The 20,637-nt window shown below is 44.9% G+C and overlaps 1 protein-coding gene across 1 annotated transcript in view; it reads right to left on the reverse strand.

Annotated features, from left to right (window-relative positions):
- Positions 1–20,637, reverse strand: part of LOC144686131 (uncharacterized) — a 104,854-nt gene that overhangs the window by 39,981 nt on the left and 44,236 nt on the right. The window contains exons 11-15 of the mRNA XM_078551276.1: positions 17,957–18,684; positions 15,671–15,800; positions 4,830–4,978; positions 4,290–4,418; positions 3,023–3,102 (exon numbers count right to left, since the gene is read on the reverse strand). Of these exons, the coding sequence (XP_078407402.1) occupies positions 3,023–3,102; positions 4,290–4,418; positions 4,830–4,978; positions 15,671–15,800; positions 17,957–18,684 (1,216 nt within the window). The remainder of the gene's footprint in view (positions 1–3,022; positions 3,103–4,289; positions 4,419–4,829; positions 4,979–15,670; positions 15,801–17,956; positions 18,685–20,637) is intronic.

Genomic DNA, 20,637 nt, shown 5'->3' on the forward strand with positions numbered 1-20,637 from the left:
GAAGCAATGCCTCCAGTCACCAAGCAGTTGCGGTACTTGTGGAGTGTCTGGGTCATTCATATGCTTTTCCATGATGTGTTGAGTTAGAAACTGGCTAAAGGTTCATTACCTCCCCAGCTTCATTCCCCTGATGGTTCAGTGCATATCTGTATTATCCAGTCATCACATTTAACCTTGCAGTCCATATTGGTCTTTGGACTGATCTCAGTTGAGGTGTTATAACTGGCCTCAGCACCCCTGAACTATGAGGGAAGGGGATGTATTAGCCAGAGTTCCTGCTGCAACTTATGTTGGAGGGAAAGTCATTAATGAAGCAGCTGAAGATGGTTGGACCTAAGACACTACCCCGGTTAATTCCTGCAACAATGTCCTGGGACTGAGATGATTGACCTCTAACAACCACAACCATCTTCCTTTGTGCTAGGTCTGACTCCAGCCAGCAGAGAGTTTTCCACGATTCCCACTGACTCCAGTTTTGCTGGGGCTCCTTGATGTCACACTCGGTCAAATGCTGCCTTGATGTCAAGGGCAGTCACTCTCAGCTCACCTGGGGAGTTCAGCTCTTTTGTCCATGTTTGAACCAAGGCTGTATTGAGATCAGTAGCTGAGTAGCCCTAGTGGAACTCAAACTGAATATCAGTGAGCAAGTTATTGCTGAATAAGTGCCGCTTGATAGCACTGTCGATGACACCTTCCATCACTTTGCTGATGATCAAGAGTAGACTAATGGGGTGGGAACTGGCCAGTTTAGATTTGTTCTGTCTTTTGTGTACAGGACATACCTGGGCAATTTTTCGCATTGCCGGGTAGATGCCTGTGTTGAAACAGTTTGCTAGGGGCATGGCTGGGTCTCGAGCACAAGTCTTCAGTACTAATGTCGGAATATTGTCAGTGCCCATAGCCCTTGCAGTTTCCAGTGTCTTCAGCCGTTTCTTGATATCACGTGAAGCGAATCAAATTAGCTAAAGACTGGTATCTGTGAGGCTGGGGTCCACAGGAGGAGGCTGAGATGGATCATCCACTTGGCACTTCTGGCTGAAGATGATTGCATATGCTTCAGCCTTATCTTTTGCACTGATGTGCTGGGCTCCTCCATCATTGAGGATGGGGATATTTGTGGAGCCTCCTCCTCCAGTTAGTTGTTTTAAGTGTCCATCATCATTCATGACTGGGTGTGGCAGGACTGCAGAGCTTAGATCTGATCAGTTACTTGCAGAATCGCTTAGCTCTGTTTATACACTGCTTATGCTATTTGGCATGGAGATAGTCCTGTACTGTAGCTTCACCAGGTTGACACCTCATTCATAGGAATGCCTGGTGCTGCTCCTGGCATGCCCTCCTGCACTCTTCATTGAACCAGGGTTGATCCCCTGGCTTGATGGTAATGGGAGAGTGGGGGATGAGCCAGGCCATGATGTTACAGATTGTGTTGTATACAATTCTGCTGCTGCTGATGGCCCACAGTGCCTCATGGATGCCCAGTTTTGAGTTTCTATATCTGTTTGAAATCTATCCCATTTAGCAGTGGTGCCACACAAAATTATGGAGGGTATCCACAATGTGAATACGGGACTTCATCCGACAAGGCCTGTGCAATGGTCACTCCTACCAATACTGTCATGGGCAGATGCATCTACAACAGGTAGATGGACAAGAATGAGGTCAAGTAGGTTTTTCCCTCTTGTTGGGTTACCTCACCACCTGCCGCAGACCCAGTCTATCAGCTATGTCCTTTAGGACTCAGCCAGCTCAGTCAGTAGTGGCGCTATCAAGCCACTCAATGAAGACCATTGAAGTCCTACACCTAGAGTACATTTTGTACCCTTGCCCCCCTCAGTGCTTCTTCCAAGTGGTGTTCAAAATGGAGAAGTACTGATTGATCAGCTAAGCAGGGGTTGGGGGTGGGGTTGGGGGGGCAGTAGGGGTAACCAGCAGAAGGTTTCCTTGCCCATGTTTGGCCTGACGCCATGGAACTTCATGGGGTCCAGAGTCAATGTTGAGGTCTCCGAGGGCAACTCCCTCCTGACTGTATACCACTGTGCCACCACCTCTGGTGGGTCTGTCCTGTCGGTGGGACAGGACATACCCAGGGATGGTAGTGTTGTTGTCTGGGACATGATCTGCAAGGTGAGATTCTGTGAGTATGACTATGTCAGCCTGTTGCTCAACTAGGACAGCTCTCCCAATTTTGGCACGAGTCCCAGATGTTAGTAAGGAGGACTTTGCCAGTTTGGCAGGGCCAGGTGTGCTGTCATCGTTTCGGATGCCTAGGTTGATGCTAGTTGATGATACCACTTTTTCCTTTCTATCTCCTTTGTCTCTTCTTCTCGCAATCCAGTCTTTCTATCTTTATTTGTCCTGTGCCTGATTTGACATTGAATTCATCCCCATTTCTCAGGTTTTTCCTCTGTATAGTTCTCAGCCTTTTAATCATATTGGTTAAGGAGATAAACTGTTGGTCCAGTCATTCACCAACATCCCAGATGCTGCATTGCTCTCACCGTGCAGTTATCAGCTAAACCCAAGTGTTAACAGGGCCCGTCATTACAGGAAAGCTGAGGCTGATATTCTTCCACATTGTTATTGGAGAAATTTGTCATTTTCCACAAGTAGCTTCAGATGGGAAGGGGTAAATGTCCAGACCAAGTGACTAACCTGTGATGTTCACCAATGTGTTCAGGTTAACAGTGAACAAGTTTGCCAGCATCAAAGTCAGAAGCTAAAGCGAAGATTTATCTAGGATTGCTGTGCCTAGTTTGAGCTGGCATTGTGGCATGAACAGTTTTCTACCTTTGAGAATCTCATAAGCACTTGAAAACAAAGCTCAGGTGGATCTTGACACTTGGGTACATTTTAACAAAGGAAAATGGATGTAAAGGTTAATAAAGAACCTGTAGTTCATTTCCTCAATGGGCAGAGGGGGAGAGAAAGGAAAGAGGAAGAGACAGAAAAACAAGTCAGATTCACTCCGAACATCCCAGCTGTACTTTAGACATGACCAAAAACATCCATAAGTTCTCACCTTTTCACTCAGGGTCGAGGAGAGCCCAGAGCTTCTGGGAAGTTGTGCACTCACATGATTACAGTTCCCTTCAGCAATAGCTGTAAAATCATAAGATTAAAAAATTTAAATATCAATATCATTGAAATTAAATTAAAATATAATTTAGAAAAGTAATATCTTAGAAAGACTTGCAGAAAGACTTGCATTTATACAGTGCTTTTCACAACCCAAGGCTTCCCAAAGTGCTTCACACGAATGAAGAACTTTTAAATTGTGGTCACTGTTGTAATGTAGGAAATGCAGCAGCCAACTTGCTCACAGTGAGCTCCCACATACAGTGGGACAAACAGTCCAAGAATAACCAGTTAATCCGTTTTTAGTGATGTTGGATGAGGGCTAAATCTTGGCCAGGACACTGGGGATAACTCCCTTTGTACGTCTTCAAAAATAGCACCATGGAATTTTTTGATAGCTCAGGCAGGGTCTTGGCATGTCTGTGTTGGAGAGGGCTTATACATTTTAAATCTGTTCAAAATCACTATCAGATGGTCCCTCCCAAACAGTGTCCTTGTATGGATATTAAGAATAGTTCTCGGGCTTGGTTAAGGTAACACTGGAAATCCAGGCTACCACATGATAAAAGGGAGCTGGGTAACATGTGTCAATGTCTTATCAATTACGTTGTTGAGGTTTGTTGACGTCAGTTACATTATTAAAGGAAACAGGCAATGGGTATTTGAACACATACAAGTAGGGGATCCTGGAGAGGGAGCATGTCGTGTCCACCGGTATACTTGAGGCCTTCCATGCCCGGTGGGCACCACAGGGGCTAGAGTGCTTCATCAGCCCTGGAAACAACATTTTAATTTAATTAGGTAAGTTTCCTTTTAGAAATTTTATTTTGTTACAGTGTCCCCTTAAGGGGCTGCCCATTTGTCAGTTATTTCATTTGTTTAATTGATATACTCAAAAGAGTATAAATAGGGGCTAGCGGGGACACTGACGGGGAGGTGAGGAGTGTTGACACTAAACAAAGTCAATAAACTCAGCAAGGAAAGCTCAATGTCTTAGTTTTGACTTCGCCAACTGGTGTGGACCCTATTAATATGATAGTCACCTGTAGTTGAAAATGAGTTTGCACCTTCAAAAAAAGGGGGAAAAAATGAGGAGTTTGTTTTTTTTTTAAAAAAAGAAGTTTAATCAACAAAAACTCAGAATTTCCCTGAAACAATATGGGTTTTCCAGGGTGGGTGTTCAATCAAAAAAACCCTACATTTTCACCAACCTGAACACTTTCTCTGTGGATCATGTGACTGACTTTTCTTCCAGTGGGATTTCCCTGTGAGCGAGGAACCGTTCCTCATCTCCAGGGAGTCACTTGCAAGTGGCTGACATCGTATGCCATACGGGTAACCTGATCAGAAAAAAAAAATCAAGGAACAAAGTTTAGAAGTAGCATCACAGTGCATGGATGGGATGATAACACCAGTTATTGACAGTTCCAGGATGACCAAGTTTAACAGCTGAGTGTTGTATGACACTCTGTTTAAGTACGACTAGGAATTCAAGCCCACTGAACCCAATATGGGGGACCTGGCCATTACTAATAATGGTGTGCTTAAAAGAATTAAACAGTTAGAGATTAACATGAGGGTTAATGGGCCTCTGGTGTATATTTTCCATGTCTCTTACTCATCCTTACCCACTGTGATCTTGACTTCAAAAGTGACGGAGTCGCTTTGGAATTAGATTTGAATCATGACTGTGGACTGTGGCCTCTCCCATCAGCGACACCCATAAGGGCTGTAATGCCAATGGGACTTACCAGATTCATTCCCTTTGTCAGTCTGCTTTGCTTCTGAAGGTGAGGTGGAATTAGCCCTGGATGGAGGCCAGTGTGATCCCAGTCTCTCACTTTTCTGGACCAGGGAAGGCTTGTTGCCATCTTGAACTCTATTCATTTTCTGAGAAGTTCTAAGTGAGGGAACAGAGAATTGTTAAAAGACATCCTTCATCATAACTTACTCTTCTGTACATAGAATGGACAGCACAGAAGCAGGCCACTGGGCCCAACAGGTCGATGTTGGCGTTTGTGCTCTACACAACACCCCCTCATGCCCTACTTCATCTAACTCTATAAGGATGTGAAGGAGTTGGAGGCAGTTCAGAGGAGGTTTACGAGATTGATACCTGGAATGAGTGGGTTGTCTTATGAGGAAAGGTTGGACAGACTAGGCTTGTTTCCACTGGAGTTTAGAAGAGTGAGGGGTGATTTGATTGAAGTATACAAGATCCTGAATGGCCTGGACAAGGTGGACGTGGGTGAGTTCAGAACTAGGGGGCACCATTTTAAAATTAGGGGTCGCCCTTTTGGACAGAGGTGAGGAGGAATTTTTTCTCTAAGGGTTGTGCAACTTTGGAACTCTCTGCCTCAGAAGGTGGTGGAGGCAGGGTCACTGTATATTTTTTAAGGCAGAGGTAGATAGATTCTTGTTAGGCAAGGGAATCTAAGATTATCGGGGGGTAGATGGGAATGTGAAACTCGAAACACAAACAGATCAGCCATGATCTTATTGAATGGCGGAGCAGGCTCGAGGGGCCAAATGGCCTACTTCTCCTATATCATTTGTCCTTCTACTCCTTTCTCCCTCGTGTGTTTATCTAGCTTCCCCTTAAAAGCATCTATACTTTCACCTCAACTACTCTTTATTGTAGTGAGTTCCACACTCTCACTACTCTCTGGATAAAGATGTTTCTCCTGAATTCTCTATTTATTAGTGACTATCTTATATTTATTGCTTCTAGTCACCCGCAAGTGGAAACATTGTCTCCATGTCTACCCTATCAAACACTTTCATAATCTTGAAGACATCTATCAGGTCACTCCGCAATCTTCTCTTTCCTAGGGAAAAGCTATAATCTCTCGGTTCTGGTATTGTCCCTCTAGATCCTTTATTGCACCTTCACCAATACCACATCCTTTTTATAATATGAAGGCCAGAATTGTACATGGTATCCAATTGACTACTGCAGTTCCTACACCTCAACAGTGACCTGCTTCAAAAGTACTTAACTGGGTCTTAAGTGATTTAGGATATCTCTTGGTCATGAAAGGCACTATATAAATGCAAGTCTTTTTTGTTTCAGTCAGCTGGTGCACGACTTGTGTCCCAGAGTCTGACTCAAAGCAGCAGGACTGGAAGGAGAGACAGATTCTAACAACTGCATTTTTATAGCACCTTTATGATTGTTAACAACGTTCCAAGAGCGTTTCACAGAATGCTATCAAATTTTGACACCAAGTCACATCAGGAAATATTAGGGCAGGGCAGGTGATCAAAAGCTTGGTCAAAGTAGATAGACTCAAGGAGCAGAATAAGGAAGAGAGAGAGAGGCAGAGAGTTTAGGGAGGGCAATCCAGAGCTTAGGACACAGGCAGCAGGAGGCCAGGAGCACAGAGATTCGCAGAGGGCTGTAGGGGTTGAGGAGGAAACAGAGATAGAGACGGGCAAGGCCAGTTACAATGTTGAATCTCCACAATGTTCTGGATTTGACCTGCACTTCCACCCATCAGAAAAACACACACTACTCCAATAACTGGCTTTTCTTTACGAGTGAATGTATCAGCATGAGGAATTGAAATAAAGTCTGCCCATAAACTGGTGCTTTTCAAACTTGTGTAAAAAGCTGCTACGAGTTCTGCATGTTTTTTTTTAAAGCTCATGAATTTTCCCAGGAAGGAAACGATTGTCCTCGACTTGGAGAGACTCAGAGAGGAGAATTTCTTGCCTGTCTTGGCTCACGCTACAGACATATAATGGTGACAGATGTCTTATTTTTTTTTTTTTGCACGGAAACACAGCTGCCAAAGTGTTCTATGCCACAATCGGCTTATGTAAATCTCATTGCATTTCTGCAGTAATAAGCTGTTCCTTTTCCTGGCACGAAACACCACAGAAACAGCCAAAGGAGCTTAACAGATTGTGTTTTGTCCCAAATAGAGAAAAACACCAAGAAATTGTAACACGGAAGGAGGTCCAACCAGTCTGTGTTGGCTTTAAACATCCCCCCACCCCCACCACCCCCGCCACCAACCCCCTCCGCTCCACCCACCCCGCACAAGTAAACTGTCCTAATCACATTGAGCTGGCCTCTTTCCAAATCCTTTCAACCCCAATTCTCTCATCCATCTATCCAATCTAATCTCAAATGTTCAGATAGGGTTAAATGGTTGAGGCAGAAAGCTAAGTGAATCCCACAGGCTCACAATGCTCTCTCTGTGTGAAGAAGATTCTCTTGCTGCCTGATCTTAATCTCTTTCATGTAATCTTCTATCTTTGACTCCTCGCTGCTGACCCTTCAACAACTGGAAACAATCTGCTTCTATCTACCATGTTCCATTGTTCTGTAATTTCACACACGTTTTTCATTGTCATCACATAACCAATGTTGTTTCAATGAAAGATCATCTAATTTTTCCAAGTCCGTGTATATCCTCAGACCAGGCAGCATCTAAGTGAATCTGTGCCAGACCCTCTCGAAAGACTCAATACCTTTCTTTTAGGAATACATTGTGGAGATATATTTTAGAAAAGCCACTATTGTACCAAAAGATTCCTTTTTAAATCTGAAGCAAAAACGATCTCATATTATTAGCATTGCCTGGGATATCTTGGTAGGTTCCTGGCTGAATGTTGGCTGTGGCTGATTGGGTAGCACTCTCAGCTTTGAGACAGAAGTTGTGGTTTCCAGTCCCACTTGAACACAAAATCTAGGTCGACACTTTCAGTGCAAAACTGGGGGAGTTTCCTTTTTATTCGTTCATGGGATGTGGGCGTGACTGGCTAGGCCAGCATTTATTGCCCGTTGCTCAGAGGGCATTTAAGAGTCAACCACGTTGCTGTGGGCCTGGAGTCACACGTAGGTCAGACCAGGTACAGATGGCAGATTTCCTTGCCTATTAGTGATGGACGACAAATCAGCAATGGTCTCATTTTTATTCCAGATTTTTACTGGATTCAAATTTCACCATCTGCTGTGGTGGGATTCGAACCCTGGTCCCCAGGGCATTATCCTGGGTCTCGGGAATGCTAGTTAGTGACAATACCACAATGCCACTGCCTCTCTTCTGTGCTGCACTGCCTGAGATGCTGCCTTTCAGATGAGAGGTTAAACCTGTCTGCCCTCTCAGGTGGACATAAAAGATCTACCTTCAAGAAGATCGGGCGAGTTCACCCCAGAGCCCTTGTATATTAATTGTGTTTAATTATAACTGAAGTTTCACTTGAGCATGTATAAAGAAACACTTATTGGAACCGTGGTATTGTTAAGTCAGATACAGTGGTAATAGGTCAGATGATCAAAAGCTTGTTTAAGAGGTAGGTTGTAAGCAGTGTCTTAAAGGAGCAAAGTGAGGTAGAGAGGCGGAGAGGTGTACTGGGGGTGGTGGGGGTGGGGCAGGATGCATTGCAGAGTTTGGGGCCCAGGCAACTGAAGGCTCAGCCACCAATGGTGGAGTGATTAAAATTGTGGATGCTCAAGAGTCTAGAATTAGAGGAGGGTGGATATTATGGAGGGCAGTGGGACTGGAGGAGAAAACAGAGATAGGGAGGGGCAAGGCCATGGAGGGATCTGGCAGCCACACTATAGGAAGGGTGTGATTGCACTGGAGAGGGGGCAGAGGAGATTCACCAGGATGTTGCCTGGGCTAGAGCGTTTCAGGCTGGATAGGTTAGGGAGAAGGCTGAGGGGGGCCTGAGAGAGGTATACAAAATTAAGAGGGGCATAGATAGGGTGGATACAAAGAAATGTTTCCCCTTAGCAGAGGTGTCAATAATCAGGGGGGCACAGATTTAAGGTAAGGGCAGGAGGTTGAGAGGAGGTTTGAGGAAAAATGTTTTCATCCAGAGGGTGGTTGGAATCTGGAACACACTGCCTGAGGGGGGGGCGCTAGAGGCAGGAACCCTCACAACATTTAAGAAGTTTTTAAACGAGCACTTGAAACGCCACAGCATACAGGGCTATAGACCAGGTGCTGGAAAATGGGACTAGAATAGATAGGTGCTTGATGGCTGGCATGGACATGATGGGCCGAAGGGCCTGTTTCTGTGCTGTATAGCTCGATGACTTCATGATTTGAAAAACAAGGATGAGAATTTCAAAATCAAGGCATTGTTTGACTAGGAGCCAATGTAGGTCAGCACGTCCATTCCCCCTCCCTTCCCCCTCATCCTCCCTATTCCCGAGTCTCCCTTTCTTCTCCCTTGCCCATCGTCTGAGTCGTCCTTTCTCCCCGCCACCCTCCCTTTCCGAGTCGACAAATCCATTTCAAACCCAAGCACAAATCTTCAACACGAGTCATTTTGTTAAGCCTGCAGAGGGGACTGAAATCTTTTTTTTCTCTAAGAAGCTGACAATGCAGCTGACCTCGATCTGGGAAGAGGAAAGCAGGAGCAATGAAATCCAGGACAAGTGTTTCAACCGCCTAATCCATCTGCAATTGTCAAGCACCAAACAATCTCCTTAAAAGAATTTATCTCCACAGCATTAAGCATCACAGCATCTATTGTTTGAGGGGCGTGTGTATGCATTAAATATATTAACAGGCTGAAAAAAATCATCTTCGTGAAATTATTGTCATGTCAGAAAAACAGCTCCAAGTGTTTAAAACACCAGCAGATTAACAGAAGAACCTTTCACCACAGCATCTCAGCAAAATTAATTTGATTATATAAGCCCTCGAGCTGCAAACCACTGACTGTCTGCAAGACTATTTTGTCACGTTAAGATTATTAAGCTCTATCCTCGACTCTCGTTCATCTGCCGTTAAGTAGTCTATAGGTTCAAAGAAAGATTACACTGTTTTGCAACAAATAAAAAGCAATATACTAACAATGCATTTTCATTTCAGTGTAGCAATGCTTTGGTTCAATGAGTCCAGTCTTCCAGTTCACTCTCCTGCGCTGCATAGTCGCCTATATTCAGCAGATTATACAGAATTTACAGCACAGAAACAGGCCATTCAGCCCAACTAATCTATGCTGGTGATTATGTTCCACGTAAGCCTCCTGCTCAAATGTGAAAGCAAATAGCATGAGGCCATTCATAGAACCATAGAATGATCTTGCACAGGAGGGAGGCAATCTTTCACCCCTTTGTGCCTGCGCTGTTACAGTTATTCAATTAATCCTGCTCTTTCCCCATAGCCCTGTAAATGTTTTCCCTTCATTTGAATGTTACCATTGAATCTGCTTCCGCCGCCCTTTCAGGCAGTGCTTTCCAGATTATAACAACTCGCTGTGCAGCCCATCAAGCTTGCTCCTTTCATTTATCTCTCTTGCAGGGAAAGTTTAAGTCTAAAGAGATGGGCCCACGTACAAGACACTAATGAGAATGAAGATAAGTTGCACAAAGCTGTAATCAGATTCTGCGAGGCGTGGCTTTTTCGTTTAAGGTCTGCAGACAATAATGGAACAGGGAGATGTGAGGAATTCCGTGTTTTCAAGATCTTCAGAAAAGTTGGATTTGGAAAGGACCATACTGGAGTTCATGGATTCTGCTAGAACATTTCAGAGAGCGGATAATCGGAGATGCTACTTTACAAATTAATGGACTAAAGGGTTGGAGTGAGGAGGAGAAGAGAGAGCAAGAGGAAAGCAAGCAGAATTCAAGGTGGTGGAGGAAAGGTAGAGTTGCCTGTGAGAGAGACTGACACGATGGCACAGGGCAGGGTGACTTCAGAGACTCACATCTCATGGACAATGGGAGGGATGTATAATCAGAAACACTGGTGACAGATATCAGAGATTGCAACTGACCACAGGAATCTAATCTATAATTTCAGCACTGAATGAGCATCAAAATAGGCCTAGAGATAACACTTCCCGGGCACCGCCACTCTGTCATCACAGCAGCCAGTTAAAGCTGCCCTCGATCAGCTGGTACCTTCCTTTTCAAAACAAGACAACAGTTCAAAAGCCTGGTACAATCTCTCTTCTGTGTTAAGTTTTGCTCACTGGTCTGAGCAATATTTTTTTTCACCACAATGGATGGGATTCACATGATCACTCATTTAAACACTGAGCAAGTAATAACAATACAACTTAAAATTCAACATGCTTCATTAGGCACTTCAAAATAATAATAATAAACCTTTATATATAAAGAATAAAAAATCACAACTGTTATTGTGTCCAGTCCAATAATCTCCAGAAGGAAAATGGCTTTTTCATTAAATAGATGCAAATGGGCTTCACTTGTACGGTCTTAACCTTGAGCTCCTGGTTAATCCTGCAGAGACTGTGTGCTTGTTCAAGTTGTAATACTCCCACAGATTGTGACAACGTTTCCACTAAAACGCACAGGCAGGCGAGCTGCTCAATTTCATGTTGTTATTTTATGAGCTCAGACAGCAAGAAATATTCCTATAACGACTTGCCATATTTCTCAGCATATCTCACTGGGCTTTGCATCCAAATAATTATTTATTTCTGTGTGTGTGAAAAAGGGAGCCAATTTTATACTCAGCAAAATTCCAAAAAAATGCCAACAAACAGCTTGACCTTGGCGGTACTGGTTGCAGGAGGAATGTTGGCATGACATTAGAACATTGGAACATAAGAAATAGGAGCAGCAGTTGACCATTCGGCCCCTCCAGCCTGCTCCGCCATTCAATACAATCACGCCTGATCTTCTACCTCAACTCCACTTTTCTGCCCGCTCCCCATATCCCTTGATTCCCCGAGACAACAAAAATCTGTCCATCTCAGCCTTAAACGTATTCAACAATGGAGCATCCACAGCCCTCTGGGGCAGAGAGTTCCAAAGATTCACAACCCTCCGGGTGAAGAAATTTCTCCTTGTCTCAGTCCTAAGTGGTTGGCCCCTGATCCTGAAACTGTGCCCCCATGTTCCACTTTCTCAGTGGCATTGTCAGGAAACATCACAGGTCAAACTCTCTAGGCCTCTTTAAAGTTGGGTTATATCAAGTGCAGAAGATATGTTAGAAGAGTATCAAATTGCACTTATACCAATGGGATTTAAAATGGGGGAGATTTTAACTTCCTCCACTGGGTTAGCCAACCCTACAGAATCGTGCCTTGGAATCTCTTGCATCCACCCAATTGGGCAGACAGGCCTCGGGTCCATGTCTTACCCGAAAGACAGCACCTCCAGTGGTGCAGCATTCCTTCAGTACTGCACCAGGCTTAAATCTTTGGAGTGGGACTTGAACCCACAACCTTCTGGCTCAGAATCGAGGGTGCTACCCACAGAGCCAAGGCTTAAGGTACTACAACTAGCAGTAAAATGCAAGAAAGGAGGGTGGGCGGAAGGAGTGCTGACAGCTAAGCATAAGAGTGCCCGTCTGGCTGGCTCTCTACCCACCTGGTAGCAGCAGCATCACAGCAGGAGGTGGCAAAAGGCTATTCGGTCAAGCGTGCCCAAGTCACCTGACTAAAGCTATTCTCAGAGAACGTACAACATCCCTTTGGACAAGGTTTGACTGGTCGGGAGTACCCAGAGTTAATCAAACATTACAACTGTCTCAAAGGAAGATAGAATGGGCCAGTGCCAATATTTATACAGAGGAGAGGAGAGAAAAATCACAGATAATGATCAATGAACATTAGGATTTAACATGAAACTGGACCGGCATAGTTACTTTCAGTTCATAACCAATTATTTTCCCTGTGACAAATTAACTGTGCATTTACTGAATGAGGAGTCACTTATACAGAGGATGATGTTGTCCTAAACTGAGAGTCTATCCCATTAAATAGAAATTATAAGTAGAAATTACAGTTAACATGAGAGACTCACTCTGGAAGCCTGCATGGAGAAGCAGCACCATGCATGACAGTAACCTGGGATCTGTAAATAGTTAAAGATTAACAATAAACGTTTTACATTTAAATATACAAGTCTCAATATCTCATCAAGACATCAAAAGAACCCATGTTACAACAACTATCACTTGTAACATCATAGAAAAATACAGCACAGAGGGAAACAATTCAGCCCATTGAGTCCGCATCACTGCTTTTCAAAAGAGATCAGGTTCGCTTTACTCCCCTGGTCTTTCCCCATATCACTGTAATAAGTTCTCCAGCAAGTATTTATCCTATTCCCTTTTGAGGGCCTCTATTGAATCTGCATGCACCATCCTACAAGGCTATACATTCCAAATCCTAACTACTTGTGGTGTAATAAGGTTTCTCCTTACATTAGCTCCAGATCCCATGGGTGATCACACCACCTCGATTTGATGCCTCGCTCAACATGCACCCAAAGTTGGAAGTTACAGGCACAAGTACGTCCATGGGCCACCAGTGTGTTGGCACTGTGCCTTTGTCTCACAGCAACAACTTGCATTTATGTAGCATCTATAATGTAGTAAAATATCCAAGGCGTTTCACAGGAAGATTATCAAACAAACTTGACACCCAGCCAGATAAGAAGCTATTAGGACAGGTGACCAAAAGCTTGGCAAAAGAGGTAGGTTTTAAGGAGCATCGTAAAGGAGGGGAGGGAGGTAGAGAGGTTTAAGGGAGGAAATTTTGGAGTTTGGGTCTGAGGCAGCTAAAGTCACAGCCACCATTGGAGTGATTCAAGTTGGGGGATGCTTAAGAGGCCAGAACTGCAGAAGCGCAGAGGTCTCAGTGGGTTGTGGGGCTGAAGAAGATTACAGAGATAGGGAAGGATGAAGCCCCAGAGCGATTTGAAAACAGGGATGAGAATTTTAACTTCAATGTGCTGCCAAACTTGGAAACAATGCAGGTCAATGAGCAGAGGTCAAATGATACAAGCTCAAACCAATAATACTTAAAATGCACCAGGTTTAGACACAAGGAGGAAAAGTTGATAAATTGCCTCAATTGTAAAGTCCGGTTTACTTGCACAGTGCACAGAGAAAAGAGCTACAGTGTCATCTAGTGGACAATATGTATATTGTAAGCCTTAAAAAATACAGAAAGAGGATTTGTGTTTGTTTTGCACCTTTTACATCTGCTCTACAATTAAATACGAATGAAGTGTAGGCACTATTGTTATGAAGGGAAATGGAACAGTCAACTCGTGCACAGCAAGCTCCCACAAATGAGATAATATAACCAGAGTAATCTATCATTATGATGCTGATTGAGGGATAAATATTGGTCAGGACACAAGGGATAATTCCTCTGCTCTTCTTCAAAATACTGCCATAGGATCTTTTACATTCACCTGGGAAGACAAACAGAGCCTTGGTTTAATGTCTCATCAGAATGACGGCACCTCCGACAGTGCAGCGCTCCCTCAGTACTAGTGTCAGCCTAGATTTTGTGCTCGAATCTCTAGATTGGAGTTTGAACCCACAAACTTCCAAAATGCCAACTCTAGTTGGACCATATTTTTCAGAGGTTTCATCACACCTCCAACAGCCCCACTCCTGCTGCTCCCACCTCATCTCAATCCTGGCTGCAGCCAGAAAGTAATGGTGGTTGCAATACCCACAATCCTCTTCTCTCCAGAAACCGGTCTATTGATTACATGGTTCTACTGAACATGAGCGTCCACATTGTAATCCTGGGCGCATTTTGAGCATAGCGTGGGAGGTGATGGCGTAGTGGTATCGTCGCTAGACTAGTAATCCAGAGACCCAGGTTAATGCTCTGGGGATCCGGGTTCAAAACCCACCACAGACAGATGATGGAATAAAAAACTCAATAAAAATCTGGAATTTAAAGTCTAACGACGACCATGAAACCATTGTTGATTGTTGTAAAAACCCATCACTAATGCCCCCTTTGAGAAAGGAAATCTGCCATCTGTCCTTACCTGGTCTGCCTTACCTGGTCTGGCCTACATGTGACTCCAGATCCACAGCAATGTGGTTGACTCTTAAATGCCCTCTCAACAAAGGCAATTAGGGGTGGGCAATAAATGCTGGTCTAGCCAGTGACGCCCACATCCCATGAATAAAAAAAAATGACGTTGAGGTGTCACCATCAAATGGTGAGCAGGCTCAAGGGGGCTGAATGGCCTACTCTTACTTCTATGATACTCGGGCGAGTGAACCCAACCCTACTTTATTTAACAGGCGTGTGACATGCCTAACACCCTACACGGGGATTCAACCAAGGCTAAAATCACAAACAATGACAGACCACAGGCAGTACTTATTAAACACACCACCACGTTAAGTGACGAGCTTCTATGAGTCATTCTGAACTCTTATTTTCTTTGTTTCGATGGAGGAACTAACGACAGAAGGTCTCTAATCAGAAGGCACAAATTTCCGGTGTTGGTTGAAGAACCAGGTGTCGTGAAGCAGCTTTTTCTTTTTTTTTACACAGTGAGTTGTGATGATCAGGAAGGCGCTGCCTTAAAGGATATTGGAAGCTGATTCAGTAGTAACTTTCAATGGGAATTGGAGAAACTAGAAGGGAAAAAAATTGCAGGGTTATGAGGTAACAGCAGGGAGTATGACTATTGGTTAGCTTTTTTCAAAGAGCCAGCATAGACACAATGGGCTGAATGGCTTCCTCCTGTGCTATACGGTCCTATGATTTTTCAGCACCCATTGTGCGACACCATTCTCTACAGATTGTGATTGGTGAATGTTCTGATGATTCCCACACACTGCTATAATCAGGTAGCTTCAGCAACACTCTCTCTGTTGTGCAGTACCTTCTGCTCAAAGACCTATTCTGAGGCCAGGCTGTTTCGAAAGGAAGTTCACTAGTTCTGCCTTTCCTTGTAGCTTGATGGTCCGCTTTGTCGAAGGCTCTCTGGACGTCAGCACATTTGTTAGCTAGCTCTGAGAACAAAGGTGAACAAAAAACAAAAATGGATTAAATTACTTCAAATACTTCAAAGAGTACAATAAGTTTCACAAATGACCCTCTAGATACTTTGAAAAATACAAAACTTGTAAAAATGAAAAGTAAATAACATTGGCTGGTGAGATAACCGGTCAGCTCTCTGTTCAATTGTTTGATGGGGAATTGCAACAGCTTCCCATCAAACTGGCACAGAGTCTTTAGAAACCTTAAGATGTATCTGCAGAGGCCAACAACAACTTATATTTGTCACACCTTTGGTGTAATGAACCATCCCAAGGTGTTTCACAGGAGCATTATAAAGCAAAATAAGACACCAAACCACATAGGGAGATATTGGGTCAGATGACCAAAAGCTTGGTCAAAGAGGTAGGTTTTAAAACATGTCTTAAAAAGGAGGAAGGTGAGAGAAGGCAGCTGAAGGCAAAGCCACCAATGATGGAGTGATTGAAATCGGTAATGCTCCAAGAGGCCAGAAGTAGAGGAGCTCAGAGATCTTGGCGGGTGACAGGCCTGGAGGATGTTACAGAGCTAGGGAGGGCGATGCCGTGGAAGGGCTTGAAAACAAGGATGACAATTTTTCAAATCAACATGTTGCTTGACTGGGTACCTTTATATGTCAGCAAGCAGAGCGTTGATGGGTGAACGTGACTTGGTGCGAGTTAAGACACGGGCAACAGATTTTTGGATGACGGCAAGCTTAGAGAGAGAGGGCATACATAATAAAGAATTACACTTGATCCAGTTAAACGCAACCTGCTCCATCTCGCTCTACATATCTCCTTCCCCACCAGAAATACAGGATGACAAAGGCCTTGGTTCTATCGCTCCACCATAAGTGGCTTTAGAAAGGAGTCCAGGTTTCTGCTGCTCAACTGTTGGATTCCAGAAATTAAGTACAGAAGCTAGTTAGACCTGGACATCAATTAGCTGTGGTCCAAGAGGTAGCATAGGCATCTCTCTGTTGGAGAGAGACAAGTGGTTATATAGCTTGAGGGGCATCAGTCCACATCAAGCATGGGGTATGTAGCATAATGGGTTAATAGTAATGGTAATGAGATAGTGATGTGTATCATGATGTAACAGTGACTTCAGCAGTCATGTGCAAGAGACTCTGTTGAAAGATGGAACGGTTTGTTTACAAGAGAGATGTACTTATCTAGAAGCTTATTACGTATAAAGTATAAATAAAAGTTTTTGAAGAAACCTACCCGTGTTAGACCTAAGTTACTCATGAGTAGAGGGGAACCCTCCTAATACCGATTAGGCCACAAGTTACCCAAAGAGAGGTCCAAATACTATTCAACATGGAAACGGAGCCACAAACCAGGGTAAGACAAGGGGGCAGGTCTCCATGGACTACTATAGCCCATACAGGAATTGAACTCAAACTGTTGGCACCATTTGGCATCACAGACTAGCCATCTACCCTAGTGCCATGGAGCTAGACAGATTCTTGACAAGCAAGCAGGTGAAAGGTTACCAGGAATAGGTGGTCATGGGGAGCTGAGGTTACAATCAGGCCAGCCATGATCTTGTTGAATGGTGGTGCAGGCTTGAGGGGTCTATTGGCCTACTCCTGCTCCTAATTCGTATGCTTGCATGTTTGTATATGTTTGTTGAACTAATCGATCCCAACAGAGGTGGACATAAATTATGTACTCGTGTGGTTCTGCTACTCGACTATTAGCCCCGATTCCAAATCCCATCGTGGTAAGTTGTGAAATGGTTCATGAAAGCTCAGGACTTGTGCTCTGTCCCCAGGGACAAAACAAAAGGCCTTACAAACTCAACATTAATGTCCATTAGAGCAGGGAACCTCCTTCTTCCCCCTCCCTGCCCACTCAACCCAGACTGCCCTACACGGGACTCCAGTCTCACGCTGCACGTTTGACACAATGCCCTCAGGAGTTACCTAGCGAGTAACCCAGCTGTAAGTCTATTGCCAAAAAAACAAAAAATGGCCCCACTTTCTCAGGGCAACTAAAGAGTAGGCCATATAGGGCGGCCTTGTCAGCAATACCCGTATTCTGAGATGAAATTTTAAAAAGAGGAACGGAATCAGTCATTTGGGCAGAAAATTGGAGAACAGAAATGGGGAAGGTGGACTGAAATACAGATTGTATTGACCTACCTTTGCGTTCATCTGGCTGGGTGTTGTCTGACACTTTGGGTTTTCTGTGCAGTCCTTGTTCGGTCAAAGGTTCAGAGTCACTCCACAGGAAGCTCTCGCTCAGGGAAGAGGAACTGCACAGCAGCTTATCCATTAGTTCCTCAACCTCCAGCTCAAGTTTATTGTCCACCGTCTTATCTCTGGGCGCAGCAGCTTCCTGTTGCTCTTCCCTCCTCTGAAGGCGGGTAGGCGAGATTTCGAAAACACTCAGCGCCCTCGGTGACGCGACTGGGTCAGTGCCCGGGACGTTCTGCCGCTTCAGGCCACACCCGTCGGTCAGCTTGGCTGCAGGGTCGGCCCGAGCGAAGCCGCCCAAAGCAGCCGGATTCCCCCCTTCGCTGCTGCCTTGCTGTCCAGCGCGCTTCTGAGCCTCCATCTCCACACCCAGCCTCTTTGCTTCATTCTCGATACGGCCGCTGAGGGCTGTCGCCATGGAGCAAAGGGCCTCAATACGTTGCTGCATGCTCCTGTGCCCGATGCCGCTGTTGAATGTAGCTTTGCAGTTCATTTCCCCCTCACAGTTTGTCAGAGGCGGAGGCCAGAGTTGACTGATGGGGGGTGGTGAAGGAGAGGGTGGGGGGGACAGATGATGCGGCTCTAGGTCTTTAAGTCTCAATGGGCTACATTTGCCGGATAGATAACTGTGGAATGGTCCCTTGGCATAATTCAGCTGCATCTGGCACAACCCACTGTGCAACAAAAAACACATTGTTACACTTTACGACAAACGGCAGCACGTTATAGGAGAGCACAGGAGAGAATTCAATTTCAGTGAGGGGTTCACTGTAGGACAGAAGAACAACATTTTTCCACAACGAGTGGTAATGGCTTGGAACTTGCTGCCTCAGAGGCTGGTGGAAACATGGACAATCAAGGGGAAATTGGATGGACACTTGAGGGAAATAAACTTGCAGGGTTACGGGGATTGAGCTGGGGGAAACGGGAATGGCAATGGAGAGCGGACCTGGGCCGAATGGCCTCCTTCTGTGTCGTAAATGACTCTATGACTCAACCATGTATTCCAATCATGTCGACTTCGGGGTTTAAACCCAAATGCTTTGCAGCAAAGTCAAGATCAGACTTATTCTTTTGAAGTTAGCCTCCTCTACATGAGCGAAGATACCGCCTGTTGTCACATCAAGTCTCTCAGAGCAGGAGAGCCCGGGCCGCAATTCCCCATTCAACACCAAGTTGACTGATCTCAGTCCCATCAGCGGGAAAAGGTACGACACTGGGCTAGGGAAAGGTGGGGGAGCGTGGTGGTGAATGGGGATGCAGTCTGATCATCATCCAGTAACCCTGGTTAGAGCAGAAGGTGGCCATTCAGCCCCTCAACCCCTCGAGCATTCAATTAGATTACGACTGATCTGTATCTGAACCCCTGCCTCGCTTCCATAACCCGTTAATACCCCTTGCCCAAGATTGCTAAGATCTGGTGTTTCACACGATCCTTAACAGTTAAACTAACCCCTGTGTGTTGTCTCCATAGAGAAGGAGCCTGAGGAAACTCAGTACCAGAGGCCGACAGATTGAGGACCATCACCTTGGGAAGATATTGGACGGCAGAGGCAGCCATTAAACACTGAACTCCAACATGAGTCAGGTGGGCGGTGGCAGGTGGGGGGGGTGAAGGAAGGATGGGAGAGGGTGACCGATGAGAGGGCGAGCAGGGCAGAGTGGGGTTAGGGCGTGGTGGAGTGGTTAAGATTGGCAAAAGGTGATGTGGTGGGGATAGGAGGGGGAGGAGTGAGGGCACGAGGGGTGAGGATCATGACAGGGTGGGAGGGATGATGCAGTGAATTGTTGGGGGAGGGGGGCAGGGTGGAAAAAGAGGGTGATGATGCAAATTAAAATTAATAGAGAACCAATTCTCAGTTGTACCAGAAACTACTCCTTCCTCTTGTGTCTTCAACCCATTTATTGTCTCATGTTGCGAAATGTTGCACCCCATGAGCTTAATCACGGTCTAAAACAATTAGTGGCCACCATTGAATGGTTCTCAATAAGGACTGTGGTGCACAGCACGGGAGCAACAAGAGGACACCTCACTTATAACAGAATGAAATTGGACAACCCAATTTATTACCCAATAAATTCATTTGAAGCCCGAAATTGGCATTTGACAAGCCATAATTTAACGCTTCAAAGGCAGGCGAGTGGATTACATCAGATGTTATGCCAGATGCATCACATGGAAGCAACATGTGTTTGTGAACCAGGACATCTCAGATCTTTCCTGAGGATACAATTGCAAGCTGTTTTTTTACACTGGGTTTAAGTGCTGTACCTGTGCCTCCAGCTCTCATTGCACGTGTCTCAACACCAGCCTGTGTTGACATACACTCGCTCTGTTCACTAAACCCCATGGCCAACAGGATGAATCTTCACAGCAGCTGCCTGGTTTACTCTGGGGCTCTTGCTCGTTGGGAGTTGGCAGCATTACTACAGGCCTCAAGCTGATAGACTCAGGGCAGTATTGAGGGAGTGCTGCACTGTTAGAGGTACTGTCTTTCAGATGAGACATTAAAACAAGGACTTGCCTGCACTCTCAGGTGGACATAAAGATCCATGGTACTATTTTGAAGAGCAGGGGAGTTCTGCCCGGTGTCTTGGCCAATATTTATCACTCAACCAACATCACT

Source organism: Cetorhinus maximus, chromosome 10, assembly GCF_964194155.1.
Source record: "Cetorhinus maximus chromosome 10, sCetMax3.hap1.1, whole genome shotgun sequence".
NCBI classification, from domain to species: domain Eukaryota; kingdom Metazoa; phylum Chordata; class Chondrichthyes; order Lamniformes; family Cetorhinidae; genus Cetorhinus; species Cetorhinus maximus.